The sequence below is a fragment of the Neophocaena asiaeorientalis genome, unplaced genomic scaffold (assembly GCF_003031525.2).
Source record: "Neophocaena asiaeorientalis asiaeorientalis breed wild unplaced genomic scaffold, Neophocaena_asiaeorientalis_V1.1 scaffold114, whole genome shotgun sequence".
Lineage (NCBI taxonomy): Eukaryota > Metazoa > Chordata > Mammalia > Artiodactyla > Phocoenidae > Neophocaena > Neophocaena asiaeorientalis.
Window position 1 is genome coordinate 5006195 of NW_020173116.1, and position 23236 is coordinate 5029430.

Below are 23236 nucleotides of genomic sequence, written 5' to 3' on the forward strand. Positions count from 1 at the left end.
TTAGAAAGTGACATTAGCTTTTTGAAAGCAAGTGACATTGTTGATTCATATAGGGTTTGTAGGCAACAAAGACCTATAGGTTCTCATCCTAAATTCAAAACTTTAAATATATCCCTGTTCAGTTTTAATCTTTATTTGGCCCCAGATCTTTCTAGATTGTTCCAGATTCTGATTTTTTTTTTATACACTGACTCTTCCTCTTAGTTTTGTGACATCTGTAATTTGGTGAGCATGTTTTCATTTTGTACATAGTATATCATAAAGTATAAAAAATAGGTTACAAACATTTTTGCAAGAGTGCCTGAACTACAGTGACCAAGGGGACAGTGGTACGAGCTGAAGCTGTAAAAGTAGGCAAAGGCTAGGCCCTGCAGGAGTTGTAGGACTTTAGCCTCAGAGCAATGGGAAGCCATTCAAGCCACAAGATGGATACTTTGCTAGATGAGTTGAGAATTGTTAAACCTATTTAGCTTTTTTTCCATATTTTGTGTCCTACAAAATAGTTCTTCAAATATCCAAAGAATTTAGAAAAGGGTGCAGAGTCAGCCCACGTTGCTCCAGAGAACAAGGACCAATGGGCAAGAGGCTTATTTGAGCTCTTTTTTTTTCTTTAATTTTCATAATAATCAGCAGTTGTCTAAAAACAGGACAGGTGAAGCAGCTCCCTGACCCAAGCAGTATTCCTGCAAAGATGCAATGCACACATGGGATCTGTAGAATACTCTAGCACTGGGTGGTGGACAAGATGACTTCTCATTCTGCAACCCATTCGATCACTAAGATTCTATAAAGACCAAGAGAACTCCTTTCACTTTTCTGAAACTGTACATGAGCCGCTTTCTTACTCATTAACCAAAAATGTTCTGCCCAGCTGCTAGATTTAACCATTAGGCAAGGATTCATGGCACTAGACAAAGAGTCCAAGTTTTTCACTTAAATAATGATCAGTTGTCCTATTTTAAACATATTTGTATACTACTAGTGTGTCAAAATATATAAATCCAGAAACCCCAGCATGGCTCCCTCCTCAACACCCTGTTTGGAAACAAAGAGGAGAGCTGCCCCAATGGCTTCATGCCCAGCTGAGCACCCAAATGGTGAAGCAAACCTGGCAAAAATGGGCCCACACACAGCTCCACCTCTCTATCCACCACCTCTCTGGCACCTAGGGAAGTGGAACCCTAACACATAGAGTGCCAAAAGCATTTCCCAAATGCTTTTGGGAAATGAAACTGTGGACTAGACAAACTGGGGAAATTTTTGAAAGAAAAGTTTTAGGACAGAAATAAAAGGAATGAGGTGTGTCTAGGGACTCAGGGGGTCTGGACCTGCCCCCATTGTCCCTTCCTTGGTTAGGTATACACCCAGCTGATAAGGTCTAATCAAAAATATACATCAAAAAGGAGCCATCCCGAAAACAGTATGGCGGTTCCTCAAAAAATTAAAAATAGAGTTACTGTATAATCCAGTAATACCATTCCAAGTTATATACCCAAAGAATTGAAAGCAGAGGCTCAAACAGATAATTGTACATTATTCACCATAGCCAAAAGGTAGAAGTAACCCAAATGTCCGTGACAGATGAATGCATGAACAAAATGTAGTATATACATACAATGGAATATTATTCAGCCTTAGAAAGGAAGGAAATTCTGTCATACGCTACAACATGGATGAACCTTGAGGACTTAATGCTAAGTGAAGTAAGTCAGTCACAAAAAGGCAAATACTGTGTGATTCCTCTTAAATGAGGTTCCCAGAGTAGTCAAAATCATAGACAGAAAGCAGAACGGTGGTTGCCAGGGCCTGGGGGGAGAAGGCAACAGGGAGTTAGTGTTTAATGGGTATAGAGTTTCTGTTTAGGAGGATGCGAAAGCTCGGGAGACAGATGATGGTGTTGACCTGAAATAGACTGCCAGATCGTTTCCCAGCAGAGATGGGTTTATTCAGGGTCAGCAGAGAATTGCAATTTGGGATCTGCAACCATGACGAGCCACACTGAAGTCGAGGGAAGGAAAATGCTTTTAAAGGGGGGGAAACGGAAGTTGGGAGAGCTGTAATAAACAAAGAGTCCCTGGCTTTTCATTGGCGAGTCCTTGCCAGGAAGCAGGAGTCTTTCTTCTTATGACTGGGCTCCCTGTGGTCGCAGAATATGAGCACTCCGCCTTCTGATCTCCCTACTCTATCTGAGGTACCTGTTTGATATTTTACAATGGTGATGATTGTACAGCATTGTAAATGTACATAATGACACTGAACTGTACACTTAAAAACGGCTTAAATGGTAAACTTTGTTTTGTGTATCTTAAGCACACTGAAAAACATAAAAGGAGACACGCTGCAGTACTAAAAACTAAGATCCTTTAGCTTCAGAGACCCATAACAAGTGGAGATGTACACTCATGTGGAGTCGCCAAATTCATCATTTTGGTTTTATCTTATTTTTATGTGAACCTTAGCATCTAAGGGGGCTGGGGAGGCGTTGTCTATGGGGCCCGGGGGCTCCTCCATCGCCCATCCCCGCCGCCTTCAGCGTTAAGTGACAGCACAACGGCGCAGAAACCGCATCCTTAAAAGGGGGGCTTCTCCCACCCAACCAGCCGCCCTCAGTGCCTACTGCCCGTTCAACTGTACGTTCTTCCAATCAAAGGGCCCCCTGGGTGATTTGACTGGCAGAGCCAACCACAACGCGTCTATTTCCTTTTGTCCCGCCCTCCCCTGCTTCCGACTGGTGGGTTTCAAACCAACGGGAGCCAATGAGAGTGGGCGCACGCCCGACGCGCCTACTTTGACTGCAGGCGCGGCCTTTTGAAGAAGAACTGTAGCTGGGGAGTCATGGTGCTGCCGGGGCCCTCCGCCGCCGCGGGTGAGTATGACTTCCAGCCGCTGTGTCTTACGGGCGGGGACGAAGGGAGGCCCCCGAGTGAGTCCTTTAGGCGGAAGTGGCCGGTCCGCTCGCCTGCCTGCCTCTGCCTCCCCGTCGGCGTTTCCGGTCCAGGGGGCGCTGACCCGAGCCCAGGCCCTAGGCCCCGGTGAGAAGTCGGGGCCGGGGGTCGGGGAGGGTGTGCGCGGGGCCATGTGCCTCTCAGGCATCTTCCCAGTGACTCCCGCAGCCGCTCTGCAGAAAGCTGTCATTGTCACCTCGTTTGGGTAAAGAACCTGAGGCCCCTTGCCCGGGGTGGCACAGTCAGTAGGAAGCTAGGCGCTCCTGCGGCCCATATTTGGCTCCAGGCGGAGCCCGGGTGTGGCCCTCGGGGCAGCGCTGGCCGCCCGAGTTGTGACAGCTGTCAAGGAGGGTCTCACCCCGACGCGGAGCTCATCTCCTCGCAAGCCCGCGCGCCCTGGTGCAAGCTGATGGGTTAAAAGTGCGCGGAGGCTGAAGGGCTCCGCGACCTCTTAGATGTGCCTGGAGCCCTTTGCTGACTTTCAGCCTACTCCTACTAATCAGGTGCCTGCCACCTGCTCCAAAATGCGTATAGTGTTTTGTTGGTTCCGGTAATAATGCATGTTGACTGTTCTAGGCACTTTACACAACAGCCTTTCAAGATGGGCATGTCTGCCCCATTTTAAAGGCTCAGCAGCAGCAAGGTTTGGTAACTTGCTAGAAGTCACAGAGCTGGGATTCCAGCCCCGTCTCTCAGTCTCCAACAGTCCTCTTGACACAGCTGTCTCCTAGGGATGCATCAGAGCCAGATATCAAAATACACGGCATAAATACACTACCACGTGGAAAATAGATAGCTCCTGCTCTGTGATGGCCTAGTTGGGTGGGATTGGGGGGGGAGGGAGGTCCAAGAGGGAGGGGATGTGTAGCCCAAGAGGGAGGGGATGTGTGTATGTGAATGACTGATTCAGAAGTTAACACAACATTGTAAGGCAATTATACTCCAAAAACGAAAAACAAAAAAACCCCAAAAAACACAGGGCAACTCAGTTTAAATGAGGTTGAGTTGTTTTGCACCCCTATAGCTTTTTTTTTTTTTTTTTAAACCATTACTGAATTTTAGCCTTTTCCAACCACCCAGTCCCCTCACTCAGTCTCTGCCTCTGGACTCCCATAGTTCTTTCTTTGACCCTATTTTATGGCACTTAGATTTTGCCTTATATTGTAATTATTATTGTGTTTATTTTATCTCCACTACTAGATTGAAACTTCTTGAAGATGGAAATACTGACTTTTCATTCCCTCACAGATGCCTTGCTTAGAAAGTCACCATATGGATAGATGCTTGCCATGAACCCCCTAACCTGGCCTATTTTGTCCTTAGTACCAAAGGAAACCGTGTAAAGGTTTGGGGTCAAAAGTCATCATTCCTGTTAGAAGGGATTAATAAAACAAGGCCCGGGCTTGCCAGCTTAGGTGGACCAGTAACAGAATCTCTTCAAGCAAAGTTTGATGTGTTGGAGCTGAGAACAGTGGCTGTGAGCAAGGGCTTTGGGTTTGGATAAACCTGGTTTCAAATCCTGGTTTAGCCACATGTTATCTGGGCGTATCGTTTATCCTCTTTAAATTTCGGACTGTAAAATACTTCATAGGACTGCAGTGGAGATGAAAGGAAGTGTGTGTGACGAGCTTTGTACGTGGCATATAAATGATATTGTTGATGTTCGCGTTAACCTGGAGGCACATTTGTCGGGCTAGGGACTTTATAGCTTTATTGTCCAAAGCCAGAATCATTACAGAAAGGTGTCATCTTTTAGAATAGAAATGGACTGGTTAGAATCTCACACGTTTGTTTGCTCGCCTGTTTTGCAGAAGAGCGGCAGAGAAAGCTCCAGGAGTACCTAGCAGCGAAGGGAAAACTGAAGTGCCAAAACACCAAGTGAGTTTGTCTCCCACGGTTATGCAAGTTTGCCCTGGTTGCTAATAGCAACTTAAAGCCTTTTCAAAACATAGCCCTTTTGTTTGCAGTCTACTCAGACTTGCCTTGGGATCCTATGATTATTCAAAAAGGGCATTTCCAGGCAAGCCACGACAAAAATGTTGGCAAAGATGTAAGCATTACTACTGTGACAGTCTCCAAAGGCGGGAGAGGAGGGTCTACAATATCACCTGCAATGCTGCAAGCTTTTCCTGTCCCTACTGCGTTTCCTGCGAGAGTGATTCTGGTGAAGGCAATGTTTGGCCGAGGAGTTGAGTGACCCTGGTTCTGGTGCTTCTCTCTAAAGCAGGAGAGCCGGTTCAATCCATCCTCCATAAGCTGCACACCCACATCCTCCAGCCTGACAGTGCTCTTTGGTCTTCCTCTTAGCACTTACTCTTGAGGTAAACAGAATATGACTGCTTCACTTCGATCTTTTGTCAACATCTTGTCATCTAAATGGTGTTATCTCACTTGCCTTAGCATTGATATGTTTTCCTACCCAACATGTTGCTAAATTTTTATTTGAAAACCAATTTTTACAAAGTTAGCTTTCACCCCTTGTTTTAGTTTCTTTTTACTTTGGGTTTTTGCTCGACTCTAATTCATGTAGTCAACATATATTTATTTAATACCTATAATGTATCAGTCACTCTTGCTTCTGAAGGTATGCGCTCCCTGCCTTCCCAGGACTTACATACATCCAAGATGGGAGAAACAAGCATCAAGTCACGATCAAAGTCCCTGTTATGATTTATGATCTGTGTCAGTTTATGATCTGTGAAGACTGAGTCTACGTTCTCTGTTTTTCTCTTTTTGTTGCATTTTATCTCTCGCTAGCTAGATTTCATATGTGCCTCAGTATTTTTTATTTATATCACTTTCCCCACCTGAAAATTCACTGTGTGAAGATACTTAAAAAACAAGCAAGTTTTTTTCTTACTGATAGTTGATTTAATATAAATGAATTTATTTACAAAACAGAAACAGATTCACAGTCATAGAAAACAAGCAAGCTTTTTAAAGAAGCATTTAATTATCTTATTTGGCATTGAATCTCTAGTGCCTGGCACATTGCAGTGTTCCCGGAATGACGTTCCAATGGGTAAGACTATGCAGATATGAAGAAAACACATATTTCATTAATACTGTTAGAATGTTATGTTTATGCATAGGACATCTATGAAAGGATCACAGAAAAAAACGCGCAACAGTGCTTGTGGTCGCTGAGGAGTAGAATAATAGGACTGAGGAAGGGATGATAAGGAGACTTTCTATCAATCATAATTTTTGAATTTTTTTTTACCATATATGGAAATTCTAATGCTTTAAAATTCTAACCGTAAAAATTTTTAATCACTGTACTGTTAATCGCTGTACTTCCCAAGCCTTGCTGATTCTTCTGTACCAAGAATTAATCTTATTTCATCTTTTATAGGCCTTATCTAAAAGCCAAGAATAATTGCCCGAATCCACCACCTTCTAAATCTGTAAGTAGAAATTAGTCTTTTAAAAAATATTCGTTTTGGATGATTAGCAATAAAAATAACAAACATGTTAACAACCTAAAGAACATGCTTTTCAAAGGTATTTACATAAATATAAGAACAGTTTGGTCTAGTAAGCAATAGTATCATTTTTTGAAAAGTACAACATACTATAGTTCAGTTTATTAACCAAAAAAAATCTTTAAGTGCACTTTTGTCCTCTTAACGTTTATTGAATACTCACTATGTGTCTGGAACTTTTCTGACTTGCATTAACTCCTTGAGTCCTTACAACCTTATGAGGCAGGACTATTAGTAGCCCATTTTACAGATGAGGGAACTGAGTCACAGAAGGGTTAAGTTCCCAAGGTCACGTAGGTATTCATTTCTTAATAGGTTGATAGGCTGAGAGCCCATGGTCTTAACTACTTTGGTATGCTGCCATGAAGTTAAATAGCTCAGTAGTCATTAAAAGAAAACATCTGTGTTGGATCTTCCACGGTACTTAACGAACCTGTGCTTCCCAGTCAGTTCGGTTCAGCTAGACTGTGGATGGAATGATAAGAAGATCCTAACATACTTAAGGTTTTAAAATGGGAGAAATTATCCTCCTGAAAATGGCACAAATTGTTCATCTACAATAAAATAATCAATAAAAATCCCAACTTTAATTTTTAAAACCATAGTTTTATCTAAGTTCAAGTGTAATTGAAATAATGTTGCCCAAAGTGTGACACTGGTGCCAGTTTTCATAAGTTTTAATGATGTGTTCATTAAATGTACACAGACACACACACATATACATATATACCTATATGCATAGGCATGTATATATCATATATAGATTATATATGTTATGTGTACACGTGACATCATTAGACACTGTGGAGGATAGAAAATGCAGAGAAAGCAAACGTGGTGCATGATGATGTGAACAGCTGAGAATTACTGGGCTAGACTTTTTTTTTTATATTTATTTTTTATTTATTTATTTTTGGCTGTGTTGGGCCTTCATTGCTGCGCAGGCTTTCTCTAGTTGCGGAGAACGGGGGTTACTCTTCGTTGTAGTGCGTGGACTTCTCATTGTGGTGGCTTCTCTTGTTGCAGAGCACGGGCTCTAGGCGCGCAGGCTTCAGTAGTTGTGTCATGTGGGCTCAGTAGTTGTAGCTCATGGGCTCTAGAGCACAGGCTCAGTAGTTGTGGCGCACAGACTTAGTTGCTCTGCGGCATGTGGGATCTTCCCGGACCAGGGAATGAAGCCGTGTCCCCTGCATTGGCAGGTGAATTCTTCACCACTGCACCACCAGGGAAGCCCCTGGGTTAGACTTCTGCTTTAGGAAGATTGAACTGGTATAGCATGCAAGGCTTAAAAACTCTGTTGGAAGGGGCCCTCATTAAGAGCTCCCAGAAGGTTCGCTCGAAGCTGACAATACTGATTTCAGTAAATCATCTCTTAAATGAGGTGATACCTACCATTTACGGTAGATATCACAGTAGTGAAGATAAAAATGAAGTGGGGAAGGCAATTATGGAACTTGGGAGAAACTCAACGTACTAGGCAAATAACTCATCATTACAATTGTATAAGGCTTCACAATTTATAAAACATTTTTTATATATAACCATAAGAGTTAACATTTGAGTACTTATTATTATCCAGATACTGGATGAGACACCTTACATACAATATCTCAGTTAATATTCAAAACAACGCTATAAGCAGGGTGGTCATATGATTTAATGTCCAGAGACCTTTGAGAGTAAAAGGAAGTGCTATTAACATGTTGGGCCAACAGGCATAAATCAAAACTATCTTGCAAAAGCCAGGACTTTATAGCACCTTCCCTAGATTATAGATATTATTATTATTCTTCCCATTTTACAAATGAGAGGACTGAGGCTCAAGGAGATTGGCCACATTTATACAGCCAGTAAGGACCTGAACAAAGCTTTTCTGGCATACTCTTAGTGTAGTTACCATGCCTCACTTTCTGAAATTAACAGCCTCACCATAACTGTTTCAGGTTTCATTCTGGCACACAAAGGAACACACAAAAGAAGTTTTTCATTTTCTGTTCCTATCAGGAGTTTTAACATATCTGAAAAGATTCCTTGGAGCCATCCTCTTGGATTTATTGAGAAACAGTAATGTATAATAGTTAAGAAACTGCCCTGGTCCAAATCTGGACTCCTTTGTTTTCTAGCTCAGGGACCTTGGGCAAGTTATTTAACTTCATCTGTGAGATGGGAATAATAGGAGGTTTCTCATAGAGTTGTTTGAAAGGATTGAGTTAATGCAGATTGAAGTACATTTAGAAGTGTCTGCATATTGGGATATATGTTCCTCTGGAGGTGCATAAAGCATCTCCAGCAGGTACACATTTTAACAGAACCAATTTCCACATCTTCAGCTTCCGTATGTGCTTTTGCCCAAAATTGATTGTCGTCGAATGTGCTTCAGTTTCTCCTTTCCCACCTCCCTTGACACTCCCTTGTCATCCTTCTTCCACTTTTCAGTTCTTTCTCTGCTTGTTTTGCCCAGGGATGAAATATGTACCTCCAAAGTACAAAATCAAGGGACAATTTGAAATAATGGTGGTGATGTTCAGAAAGCCTTTTGCAGTTCAAGCAGCTTCCAGTTCTTTGCATTCAACATTGTCATGTGGAAGAACATTAAAAATAATTTTTTGCTGAGAGATCACTGCATGACTTTTAGCATATGCCTCTGGATGAGTTCAAAGAATTGACTGTAATTGCTGTAACAAAACATCTTCTATTCCCATCTACTTGATAATGTGAACAAATTTTCGGTGTTTTTATTTAAAAAGCCAAAGGAATAAAACTGAAGACCTCAGTCTCATTCTAGCAATAAATAATATAATGTCTTCCAGTGAATACATGAACTAATTGTGGGGGGAAGCTCCAGCCATCTCACTAAGAGATATTTCCATTTCTTTATGAAAAAGTATTTTACTCTTTATGTTTAATAATTATTGATCAAAATTGGTAACATTTATCTTCTTTTGCTGAATTATTTATAGTTATGGTAAATACAGATTAAGGTAAATTTATAGACATATATTTGTTGAGAAGTATGATAGGGTAATGGATTATAAACTTCCAAGCACAAATATCTAGTATAAAAATTTTGTGGTGAACTGAAATGAGAACAGACCAGGAGAAAAAAGAAAGGTATTATATTTTCAGTTGTTAAAGAAGAGTATGTTTCTATAGTTTTTAAATGGATTATAGTGCGTACCAAATTTCATTTCATCTTGAAATGTCAATATTGACAGTGTGCCTGAAATTACATATTTGCAGCTATTTAAACTAACGATGAAAAATGTTAGCTATTAACTTTTAAAAGTATAGGAAGGCACAGAGTTTGTGAAAATTATTTTGGGAGTATATGAACAAAAATGCTTGAAAACCACCAATCGGATGAGCTCTACAATCCCTCCCAGCCCTATTACAGCCCTCATGTCTTCGTATCATAATTTTCTGTTAGCACTCCTCAGGGGCATGTGTCATCTTCTGTCATCTTTGTATCCCCTTGCAGTCTAGCACAGTGCCTAGTACAGATGCAGTAAATCTCTCCTGATTTAAACCCTAGTCATATCCTCTGTGAATTTTCTCCCTTCTCTGGCTTCATATGTACAGAATGAAGTGACCAAATTCAGTTTGTGTCACTTGTTCCTTCTTGTACATTCTGTCTTTGTTTTTTTTTGTTGTTGTTTTTTTTAATCAGATCTATCTGACGTGAGTTGTCTGAGGCCAGGAGTCAGAGACTGAAGTTCTATCCCCAACCCTGCCTCTTAACACCCTGCCTGACCTTGGGCAGCTCACGTTCCCTCTCAGATGAAGGGGCTCAATTTAATGATCTCCAAAATCCCTTCCAGCTCGAATGGTGTGTATTTGCCTATTGATTGCAGGCTATTCTGCTAGCTTAATGACTCTTCTAAGCCTAGTTTTTCTCTTAATGAAGTACTTGAAACTAACTGCATGACCAGTTCTACCACTTACAGTAAGTTAGCAAGGCCAGGCTGATCTAAAATAAAGATACAAAAACTGTACAAGAGAGAAAATATTTGCAAATCTTATATGTGATAAAGATCTAGTACCCAGGATAAATAAAGCACTCTTACAACTCAACAATAAAAAGACAGCCCAATTTCTAAATGGACAAAGGATCTGAATAGAAATTTCTCCAAAGAAAGTATACAAATGGGAAATAAGGACGTGAAAAGATGCTCAACATTAGGGAAATGCAAATAAAAATCACAGTGAGATACCACTTCACACCCACTAGGATGGTTATAATCAAAAAGACAGATAATATGTGTTGGGGAGGATATGGAGAAATTAGAAGCCTTATGCATTACTGGTGGGAATGTAAAATGGTGCAGTACCTTTGGAAAATAGTTTGACAGTTCCTCAGAAGTTAATCATAGAGCTACCATATGACCCAGCCATTCCACTCCTAGATATATACCCAAGAGAGTTGAAAACAGATATACACACACACAAACACACAAAACTTATAGCAAATATATTCATAGCAACATTATTCATAATAGCCAGAAGGTGGAAATGACCCAGATGTCCATCAATTGAATAGATAACCAAAATGTGATATAGCCATAAAATGGAATATTTATTCAGCCATAAAAAGTAGTGACGTGCCTGTGTGGGGACAAGGAATATATGGGAAGTCTCTGTACTTCCACTCAATTTTGCTTTGAACTAAAACTGCTCTGAAAATGAAGTGGGTTTGTTTAGGGTTTTTTGGTTTTTTTGTTTTTTTGTTTTTTTGGGTTTTTTTGCGGTACGCAGGCCTCTCACTGTTGTGGCCTCTCCCGTTGCGGAACACAGGCTCCGGACGCGCAGGCTCAGCGGCCATGGCTCACGGGCCCAGCCGCTCCACAGCATGTGGGATCTTCCCAGACCGGGGCATGAACCCGTGTCCCCTGCATCGGCAGGCAGACTCTCAACCACTGTGCCACCAGGGAAGCCCTAAAGTTTATTATTTAAAAAATAGAGTAATGAAGTGCTGATACATGCCACAACACAGGTGAATCTCAAAAACATTATGCTAAGTGGAAGAGGCCAGATTCGAAAGGCCACATATTATATGATTCCATTTATATGAAATGTCCAGAATAGGCAAGTTTACAGAGACAGAAAATAGATTACTGGTTGCCCAGATCCGTGGGGAGGAGGAAATGGGGAGTGACTTCTAACAAATGTGGGATTTCTTTCTGCAGTGATGAAAATGTTCTGGAATTAGTGGCGATGGTTGTACAGTCTTGTGAATATACTAAAACCCACTGAATCGTACGCTTTAAAATGGTGAATGGGGTACAAATTATATGTTGATTTTTTTTTTAATATACAAAAAAGAACGAGTGAGGAATAGCACATAATTGGAAAGTTTATACCAACATCCCTGCCTCTTCAGTAAGCAGTAATGAGCAATAATGGGGAGAGCCGAGGTTGATGTAAATGTTGGGGCTCAAGGAGTAACCCAGCTGTGGCCACGTGAGCATACCGTCTGTCTCTCTGCCTCCCGCCCCCAGCGCTCCCCTAGAGTACCCATGAGCAACAGTGCACATGCCCAGGCCATCCTAGGGTGGCCATCTCTTCGCCCTTAAGGACAAGTGGTTCTAGTTACAGATGTCCTTTACACGTTCACAAAGCTTACATAGTAATTATTCATCATATTATCAAACCAAAAATAGAGAACAGTAACTCTAGCACTGCCATATCTCCCTGGATAGTCTACAAATCTCTGCCAAATTCTCCTTTCTGAGTAACTGCGTTCAATGCAGACGCTCCAGAATCCACAGTGGCCTGTCCCTGTTATTTACCATATTAATTCTAAACACCCCTCCCTAGTTTTAAAAGTTCTCTGCAACCTAGTCCTACCTTTCTTATCCAAAATTAAATCACATGACTGAAATATTTACTTGTTAATAATGTACAATCTAACCTTAAAACCCTTTCCTGACTTCACAACTATGACTGACTTTCTGCTGAGATGTTAGGTACTTATTCAGAACTGTTCCAGAGTATCTCAGGACCCCCAGCATATCCATACCACTGATCTCCAGGATGAGACAAAGTTTCTTGAGTGACACTCTGACCTTTACAAAGGCAGTGTTGTTTTAAGAAAATTAGTGTAGCAATACAAAGTACTAGGAGGAACTTGGGAGGTACCCTAACATAAGTCTATTATGTATGTATCTTTCCAGAGTCCCTAGAATGACACTTCACTTGGATATAATGGGCATTCAGCAAGTACTTGTTTGATGGAGCCAAACTTATTTTTTTAAACAGCAATTTTTATGTGTTCACTGCATCTCTGCTGAATTCTACCAAGCTAAAAGATTCAAATGTATTTCTAATAGGAACTCCAGTTATAAAAATCATCTATTAGTGAGTCTTTTATTTTCTCAGGATTCAATTCTCTTAAATGAAATTATAAACAAAATAACTAGTTTTTTTATTTTAAAAACAGTGGACTGTTGTTATGAGTTTACTTTTTTTATATCTTTCTCTGTCTTTTTAGACTATTAGACCTAAAAAGGATGTTACCAACCACGTTGCTTTGCCTGTCAAAGGTACAAGACCCATCAGCATTAAACATCAGTCCAGACCTGCCAGTATCACAGGGTCCCAGAGGCCAAAGTTGGAGCCACCAAAACTTCTGGGCAAAAAAAGGCTCACTTCAGAATGTGTTTCTTCTAACCCAAACCGTAAGCCTTCCGGAAGTAGTCAACAACACCATGAATTTGGATCATCCGCTACTGGAGAACTGTCAAGAAAAACCATGGGGTCACTTAATATACAGGAATTGAAAACTAAAAAGCAGCAGGTAACACAACAAGGAACTGCTAAATGTACAGACTCTGTGGACAATACCCATGTTGAAAATGAATCCTTGGGTAGCTGTCTAAAAGAGATGAATAAAGAGAACTTGCCCCAAATCTTACCAGACTCTGAGAGGAAGCCAAATCCTGAATTAGACACCGTAAGTAAGCCAAAAACTAATCAAACCAAGAGCAGTGTGGCTCCTACTAAAGAAGTCTTGGGCAAAAGGTCAGTGAACAGTGCTGTTCTGAAAGACAGAGTTAATAAACAATTTCTTGAAGAAACACAAATCAGGATTCCACCAGAGAAGTCTCAGCAACTCTCTAGAGGAACAGATCTTGCAAGACCAGGGGGAAAACCCCCAAAAACAGTTTCCTCTCACTTTGTCCAGACACTTAACAGGACTCAAGCATCAAAGAAAACAGTGGTTAAGGACATAAAGAATATAAAGGTTAATAGGGGTAAGTATGAAAGACCAAATGAAACTAAGTTACAGTCATGCACTGTTACTGAACAGAAAGTAAAACATAGCAAACCCAGCACATACCCCAAAGTGCTTCAAAGAGGATGTAACAACAGACATCCAAACACAAAGCAAGATCATAAACCCACGCAAGCTTGTTGTAGACATCGGACATCATATGTACTGCAAAAATCAAAAGCCATAAGCCAAAGGCCTAATTTGACAGTTGGCAGCTTTAACTCAGTCATTCCAAGCACCCCTAGCATAAGAGCAAATGGAGCCAAAGGGAATAAATGCAACAACAGCTGTCAACAAAAAGCACAGACTCTGGACTCCAAGTTGAAAAGGGCTCTTCCCCAGAACTGTTTTCTAAACAAGACAGCTCCCAGAACTCAAGCTGGTGGCACAACAGTAAATGGAAGAGGACTCCCAAATGGGACCCAAACTAATCCAAATAAGAAGACCACAGCAGAGGATCGAAGGTACTTTATTTTAATTCCAAAATTTTGCAAAGTAAGATGACTAGGCAAATTGACCATCAGGAGTGCTAAAGTCAGGAGATGGGTCATAAATAATGGCTCCTGAGTAATTTTTAGCTGTAACTCTGAAAAAAAGACAAAGCAAATATGAAGACTTGATAGAGCTGGGTGGTACATACATGTGTTCAAATTGTTCTGTGTAATTTTCTGTATGCTTGAAATAATTTATTTTTTAAAAAAGAAATTGAAACAGAATAGTTGAATAAGAAGTAGAGGTTGCAGAGGTAGACCAGTCATGCAAGAAGTGCCCTGCAGGGACTGAACAGCAACAGAAGAGGCAGGGTAGGAGGAGCCAGAGTAGTGAACTTACACCGCTAGGAAGTGCGGAAATGGTAGTCCCTTGTCAAGCCAACTAATGTGAAATCCGAAAAGTTATCAGAGAAGAAGGAGCAGGAAACTTCTATGAGTCTGAGCAGGCCAAGTTTTGGAAAGTACGCTAAGGCAGAGAGAAGTAATCAGTTCACATACAGAGTTCAGATGTTAGAAGTCAGGATCTCAGGCTACTGGGAGTTAACATTAACACGTGTGATGCTTGAAACTGAGCCAAAGGATTTCATACACTTTCTGAACAGGACCAGACATATTCTGATGATGTGGTGAACCTCCCAGGAGAAGCACCTCTGTACACTTGATTGGAGTAGAAAATAAGGAGATTCCTGGCAAGGGCAAAAGGAACATGTAAAATTAGATGGTAGCTAAAAGGTATAGCAGAGTGAAGTGAGGGCAGGATTTATTCTCTGAATACAGCCCTGAACACCACTGACAAGCTCTCTGCCCTCCTGAAGAGACAGAAAATAACTTAATTCAGGGTGATGCGATTGAGAGAGGGAGGCTGGGATGACTTTAGATAGAAAGGTCAGGGGAGGTACTTTGAACAGTGACATCTGGACTGGGAAAAGGACAGTGACAGAGGGCTTCCCTGGTGGCGCAGTGGTTGAGAGTCCGCCTGCCGATGCAGGGGACACGGGTTCGTGCCCCGGTCTGGGAAGATCCCACATGCCACGGAGCGGCTGGGCCCATGAGCCATGGCCGCTGAGCCGGCACATCCGGAGCTTGTGCTCCGCAGCGGGAGAGGCCACAACAGTGAGAGGCCCGCGTACCACAAAAAAAAAAAAAAGGACAGTGACAGGAAGAAGGATGAGTCTTCTGAGCAAAAAGAAAACTGAATGCAAAGGCCTTGAGCTGGTGAATGAGGAGGTCAGGGTCCCTACCCTGGAGCTTTGCAGTGTAGACCAGATAACAGACAATGGATCCTAAGACAGATTACAGCTGGGCCAAGTTTGATGACAAAAAATAGGAGGAGTCTGTGGAGAAGGATAGACCACTCTCATTCCTCGAGTGTTCCTTTAGCACCTACACTGGGAGATACAGTGATCAGCACACAGTCATAGTCTACTATTATGGAACATTTTTTCTGGTGTATATATGGAAAGTACTAGAATAATAAAGCCAGGTCCTAGGAATATGTTAGCTTTAGAAAAAGCAAGTTCCCTCTTCATTTATGATTAGAAGCAAGGCTAAGGAGATAAGAAGAATGCCGTGAACATAGGGGAAACACATGCCCGATGACTCAGCTTCTATCACGAAGCTGGTGAAGGTAAAGGGGAAGCAGTTAGGGCTAATAGGAGCACTGTGTGGACTGTGCTGAGAAATCAAGGGAGAAACAAGAGAGTTAATAGTTACTGATTTTCTCGGGGGCTTCCCTGGTGGCGCAATGGTTAAGAATCCGCCTGCCAGTGCAGGGGACACGGGTTCAAGTCCTGGTCCGGGAAGATCCCACATGCCGCGGAGCCGCTAAGCCCGTGCGCCACAACTACTGAGCCTGCACTCTAGAGCCCACGAGCCACAACTACTGAGCCCACATGCCATGACTACTGAAGCCCGCACGCCTAGAGCCCCTGCTCTGCAACAAGAGACGCCCCTGCAGTGAGAAGCACGTGCACCACAACGAAGAGTGGCCCCCGCTCGATGCAACTAGGGAGAGCCCGCGCGCAGCAGCGAAGACCCAGTGCAGCCAAAATAAATAAATAAATAAAATTTTTTTTTGATAGTTACTGGTTTTCTGGAAAAAGCAAAGCTATAAGGACAGCAAAGCGATCAGTGACTGCTGGGAGCTGGCATGGGTGGCAAGGTTGACCACCGAGGAACACAGGGGCATTTTTGAGGGTGTTATACCTTGATTGTAGTCACAGTCACATGATTTCATGCATTTGTCAAAACTCACAGAACTGTACCAAAAAAGGTGAATTTTACTGTAATTAAGCACGTGTTCTAAACACTATGCTAGGCGCTGGGACATCCAAGGTTTCTGTCTTCATAGACCTTGGATTCTAGTGGAAAAGATAGAAAATCAACATGTTGATTAAGACAGAATAATTACAGAAAATTACCTCTTCAAGGAGTTATCATTTGAGCAGAGGACTGAAGAGAGACAATACAAGACCCTGAGGGAGGAATGAGCTTGGGTTAAGTAACGGAAAAAATGCCAGAGCTCCTGGAAGGCAGTGAGTGAGGGGGAGAGTGGTGTAACATGGAACCAACCTGCACTGCACCTCCGGCCACAGAGAACATTTTGAATTTTATCCCAAGAGCCATGGAAAGTACCTGGCCGTGACTGGTTTACGTTATAAAGATCACTAGCTGCTGTGCACAGGATGGATTTGAGAAGGATTAGAGTGGAAGGAAGGAGATGACTTAGGAGGCTGCTGCAGCATTTCAGGCAGAAGGTGACAGTGATCTGGACAAGAATGGTGGTAGTGGAGATAGAATCAATACTGATTATATGATGATGTGTTGGACGTGGGGAAAAGAAAGGACTACTCAAGACAACTCCTCGTTTTAGGCCCTAGCAACTGGGTAGATTGGGGCACTGTTTACCAATGTAGGGAAGGCTGTTTGGGAAAAGATTTGGAGGTGAAACTCGAGAGCTTTGTTTTGAACAAAATTAAATTTTAAATGCCTGCCAGACATCAAATAAAAGTTATCAGTTAGGCACTGGAGTTTACAAAGTTTGGGACCCTAGAGAGTGATCTGGGCTGAAATGTACGTTTGTGAGTCATTAATATGTAGCTGTAATTTAAAGAAACTGAAGAGCCTACATTCAGATGCTTGGGCCTACATGTCTTGGTGCCTCCTTCAGCAGTAGCCTATGGACTGCCTAGGAGCAGGAGCGGAGAGTGAACAGTGTGGGGAGAGCGAGGATTAGGACGTGGCACCGTCAGAGACTAGCTGCTTAAGAAGAGAGCCCTGAAATTATTGATCTCGTTAGGGGAAGAGGGGGTCATGTGTGGTAAGAGAGGGCTAAGGAACTGGGCAAAGTGGGTCACTTTGAGTGGCCACGACCCTACTGAGGGCAGAATACAGGTTTGGTGAGTCTGGTTGAGTGGCAGATACGAAGCTCATGATAAGAGAAATGGAGTGCTGAGTTCATGATCTCAGAGATGGAGGGATGTCTTAGGACAGCAATCGCCAGGAGTAGCATTCAGGTAAAAATTTTCAGAGAAAAATATTGAAAAATAAACAGGAAATTAAGGAGTTTGAAGATTGAGATGCTAACCACCTGTTGTAATCCAACTAATCCGTCTGGCATCTGCCTTCTGAAGGGTGGGGGCAACCAGTGCTTCCAATACCAATTGGTAAATTATTTTTAAAACATTCTCCTGACTTTCTAGTTGAAGGTGTTCAGTGATAATCTATGCATGTCATACTTTAGAAGCTTAACCATGTACCAAAAAAGACCGCTAAAACCATCCCCCTCTTTAATTGTATAACAGGAAACAGTTGGAAGAATGGCAGAAATCTAAGGGGAGGATCTATAAACGGCCTCCTATGGAACTTAAAACAAAAAGAAAAATAATAGAGGAAATGAATATTTCATTCTGGAAGAGTATGGAAAGGGAAGAGGAAGAAAAGAAGGCACAACTTGAACTCTCCAGTAAAATTAACAACACTCTGACAGAATGCCTGCAGCTCATTGAAGGGGTGAGTGAGAACAGTGAGCTCCCAGCTTTGCTGAACCTTATAGAGTTTTTTAAACATTTTTGTTAAATATAGTGTAGGGGAGATAACCTCTGTCTAAGCAGAAATTTAGCTCCTCCTTTTAATAGAGAGGAAGGATAGTAATAATAAAAAACATGTACTTAAATAATGACTCTTGTATGCCAGGTACTGTTCTAAGCACTTTACTTATATTATTTCATACAGTCACATAATGACTATTACGATATTCACTTTACAAATGAAGCTGAGGCACAGAGAAGTTGGGAAATTAACCCGAGTAGTCTGGCTCCAGAGGGATTCAAAAGGAACTCTGCCTTCTTCATGTACTGAGGTCCAAAGAGTAAACATTTGACATTTAGATATGAAGCTAAAGTCAAAAGGCAAGGCCTCATGTAGAATTAGATTATCCTAACATCTCTAGGTAGCTATGAATGGCATCTAAATTGTATCTTGGATTTTGCAGATAAGGATAAAGTAAATGGTAAGCAAAGGGTATGATCCTTAGGATATTCCTTGAAGGAAAAATATATTAAAAAATAACTGGATAGACTTCTATACTGAGGTCCTTGCCTGAAGCAAACTCAGTTCTGTCCTTTGACTGGTAGTATTGTATATCAGCAAAAAAAAGGAAACCTTCAAATTAGGTCTACTCTGGGCAGTTTTTTCATTAGATTCAGTTAAACATTAACTACTTCTCTTTTGTGGAATTAAACTTCAGTTCTTTGTTTGTTCTTTCTCTTGTTTTCATTGCATTAAAAAAATACCTGAATACATTTTTATTATTAAAAGCATTTCAGATAATACAAGTAAATTACTCCCAGCACTCGTGCAGGCGCACGCACACACACAAGGTACGCACCCCAGGCTTCTCCCTGGAGGTGACCGCTACTGCCCATTATCCTGCCAGACAGTTTCTATGCATTTGCTTAACAGTATAGGTATGTAGAGAAATGAAGTATATGGCTTTGTGAGTTGCAGTTATTTCAGATTTTTATGTGTGTTCTTTGGTTGTCTTTTCTTGTGTTTTCCTAGTATCGGTATTATGCTGGCTTTGTCAAATGAGTTGGGTATTTTCCTTTTTTCCTGTACCCTGAAAATACTTTATTTGCAATTGAGATTCATTAGAATTATTTTGTTCTTTGAAGGTTTGGTAAGAACTTACCTCTAAAATCATCTGGACTTTGGGGGATAATTTTCTGTTTTTTCAATTTTTTCCATGGTCATTGGTCTATTTAGGTTTTGTATTTCTTGAACCAATTTTAGTAATTCTGTGCCTTTTATTTAAATCAGACTTGCTAAAGATTTCTCTATTCATCTTTTTAAACGGCCATCTTTTGGGTTTTATTTTTTTCTCTTGCATCAGTGTCTGCATCTATTTTTATGTTTATTTTTCTTTTCTAGCTTTTTTAGTTGAAAGCTTAGAGCATTTATGTCAGTCTTTCTTATTTTATTAAAAATATTTTTTAGTGCTGTCAATTTGCCTCTGAATTTAGCTTTGGTCACATCCTTCATGTTTGACTAGGTAATGTTTTGTATCAGAGTCAAGTCAGAAAAACAGAAACACAAGGTATCTCAATAGAAAGAATGGAATATGAAGGTTGGTTTCACAGTGTCTTAGGTGAGTTTCCTTGAAGCAGACCCTTCAAGGAAGAAAGGGGAACAAAGAGAGGTTGGGGATATCAGAACCTAGCAGCTAGGAGAGACAAACCCTGGTGGAAGTGGGACTCCAACTCTAAGGAGGGCACACTGTTAACAATGCTGGTGCCACCGGAGCTGGAGGAGGGGCCCTGCAGGGCTGGCATTCAGACCTTGAGAAAACGATGCTAGCTAGCCGGTTGGTGCTTTTGCCTCTGAAGGAGCACAGTGAGGCAGAGTCTGTGAATGCCAGGGTAAAAAGGTAGAGGCTGGAAACACCTGCTGCTGCCACAGTGAAGGACCATTGCTGGGGTGATGAAAGCAAATGGGAAAGAGGCAGTCCCCTCTCTTCTCCAGCCCTGCAACCTCCCTCTAGTGCCCCATACTGGCCGAGCCCATCAGAGAACTGCTGTCAAAGCAGAAAGTGATTTACAGAATTCCAGCACATTCACAGAATTCTGCACAACAAAGCAGAGGATAAAAGGTGGGTTTAGAGCTAAGAGATCATAGCTTAATAACTGACATGTTCTCATTTTCGTTTCTAGTTTGAGATTTCCATTTTGAGTTCTTTAATCCAAAAGTTATCTTAGAAGAGTATCTTTTAACTCCCAGATATGTAGTTGGTTTTGTTGGTGTTGGGTTTTGGGGGGTTCTGTTTTTGTTTTTTCTGGGTGTCAATTTTTAATTATACTGCATTGTGGTTGGTGAATGTTGAAATTTTCTTTCTGGTCTTAACGTCTGATCAGTCTTGGTGAATGTTCCACAAGTGTTTGAAAAGGATACGTATTCTCTGTTGAACAGAAAATTCTACATGGGTATCCATTGCTCTCTGAAAGAAAGATGCCAGAGCCTGTCACTGGCACTGTGATTTGTGATTGATAATTTCATTTTGTATTTCTGTCAACATTTACTTTCTACTTTTCAAAGTTACGTTGTTAGGGACTAAAGATTCATGACTTGCTTTGATTTTTCTTTTGTCTGATATTAATCTTGCCACACCTGCTTTGTTGTTCTTACAATTTGTCTAGTAAATTTTTTTCTATTCCTTTATTTTTAAAGGTATGTCTCACGGATACATACAATTTAATTTCTCTAACCAAATCTGGAACTCCCTGCTTTTAAAAAAGTGCATTTAGCCCATATACATCTGTTGTAATAATTACGCATATGTTTAACTTTATCTCTGCCGTTCTATTTTGTAATTCAATTTACGTGAATATTTTTGGTTTATTTTCCCTCATCTCTTTATCCAGTTTTCTTTATTTCATAACGAAAGCATATAAATTGAAATCACAAAAGAAAGTGGTAAGTGTGAGTTCAAACATAGTATGCAAGTTATATATTCTTCTCGTGGTTACTTTTGTTTCAAGTCTTCCACTTGAATTCTAAAGTTTGTTCACTAGTAACTCTGTGTTTTTGAATGGTAAACTTTCTGAGTTGTTATGCTTGTAAAAATGTCATTATTTCACCCTCCTGCTGGATTCATAGTTTGGCTGGGGGAAATTTCTAAATTCACATGATCTTCCCTGGAAAATTTGAAGTTACTCTTTCATTTTCTTTCTTACACCTGGAATTGTTGATTTATTAAAGTCTCATGTCAATCTAATTCTCATTCCTGTATAGGTAATCCTTTTTTTCCCTTCTGGAAGGATTTAAGATTTTCCTTTTATCCCTTTTTTTTTTTTTTTTTTTTTTTGTAACTGGCCCTACCATGCAGCTTGCAGGCCCTTAGTTCCCCGACCAGGGATCAAACCCACGCCCCCTGCAGTGGAAGCATGGAGTCCTAACCACTGGACCACCAGGGAATTCCCTCCTTGGTTTTCTAAGTATGGGTCTTTTTTCATCCATCTTGCTTAGCTCTCTGAGGACCTTGCAGTCTGAACACTTGTTTCTTTGTTCAGCCCTTGGGAATTTTCTTCTACAACTGCTTTGAGTGTATGTTCTGCTTTGTTCTTTCTCTACTTTTTCTTCTAGAAATTCTATTACATGGATATTGGAATTCTTGAGTAATAGATGTATGTATCCTCCAGAACTCTTAACTTTTCTTTTACACTCTTCATTTCTTTGTTCTGTCGCACTGGGTTCTGGGAGAATTCCACAGCCAAATTTTCAGCGCACTGATTTATTCTTCAGCAGGGTCCATGCCACTGTTCTGCCTTTCTGTTGATTCTTTTTCATAGCATTCGTTCTAGTTTTATGATGGCAGTATTCTCTTATCACTCTGAAGATACTGACTACAGGTTTGTTTGTTTTTTTAACATCTTTATTGGAGTATAATTGCTTTACAGTGGTGTGTTTGTTTCTGCTTTATAGCAAAGTGAATCAGCTATACATATACGTATATCCCCGTATCTCCTCGCTCTTGCGTCTCCCTCCCACCCTCCCTATCCCACCCTCACCCTTAGGTGGTCACAAAGCACTGAGCTGATCTCCCTGTGCTGTGCAGCTGCTTCCCACTAGCTATCTATTTTACCCTTGGTAGTATATATAAGTCCATGCCACTCTCTCACTTTGTCCCAGCTTACCCTCCCCCTCCCCGTGTCCCCAAGTCCATTCTCTACTTCTGCGTCTTTATTCCTGTCCTGACTACAGTACTCTTAAAATGTATTTCTCTTTGCTCCCTCAGCTGTTTGCTCCAGTGTTCATTCTTCTGGTCCTTGAGTTTTATGCCTCTTTCACGTAGTGTTGGTTTCCTCAAACATTCGTGATTCTTGACTGTGAGCTTACCCTTGTGTCTTTCCCGTCTCAGGAGAAGCAGGAGGTGCTGCTTGGCTGAGTGTGCCGGTGCCTGGGTTTCTGGCCATGTGGCTCTTCATATTCCTCCTGGTCCAGGCCACCGCGCTGCTCTTGGTACAAGGCAGAAGGGAACCAAACCAGGGAAGCCATTTTAAAGTTCCTTCTTGTGGGATTTAACCCTCTTTATCTCTATATACACCTGTGTGGATCCCCAGCACTCACACATATACACCCATGACCCTTGCATACCTTTGCCATCCTTCATTCTTCTGTTAGGGTCAAGCGGAAATTCTGGTCACCATTCAGTGTTCACATTATTATGAATGTGTAAGAAATACATGAATGGCTGATTACTCCAGGGTTTGGTTTGGTTTGGTTTTGGTTTTGCATAAAAATGGAGAACATATTTCTTACTTTCAACTATGATCAATATTTTTCTATTTGGTCTCTTAATTTGAAATTTAATGATCAGTGTCAAAATTCATCAAAACATGCTATTTAAATGGGTGCATTTTATATAAACTACTTCAATAAAATTCAATTTTTTTAATTCAAAAAAATATTGATCAGACTGATTTCTGCATACCTTCTATGATAAATATTAGGAGAGAATAACAGCAAGACAGTAATAATCACCTCCGGGTA

The 23236-nt window shown here is 41.1% G+C and overlaps 1 protein-coding gene across 1 annotated transcript in view; it reads left to right on the forward strand.

Moving 5' to 3' along the window:
• The first annotated feature begins 2819 nt into the window (after nt 1-2819).
• The window catches only part of CKAP2L (cytoskeleton associated protein 2L), a 31697-nt gene continuing 11280 nt past the window's right edge, over nt 2820-23236 (forward strand). The window contains exons 1-5 of the mRNA XM_024744051.1: nt 2820-2866; nt 4757-4823; nt 6301-6352; nt 12918-14164; nt 17995-18202. Of these exons, the coding sequence (XP_024599819.1) occupies nt 2836-2866; nt 4757-4823; nt 6301-6352; nt 12918-14164; nt 17995-18202 (1605 nt within the window). The 5' untranslated portion in view covers nt 2820-2835. The remainder of the gene's footprint in view (nt 2867-4756; nt 4824-6300; nt 6353-12917; nt 14165-17994; nt 18203-23236) is intronic.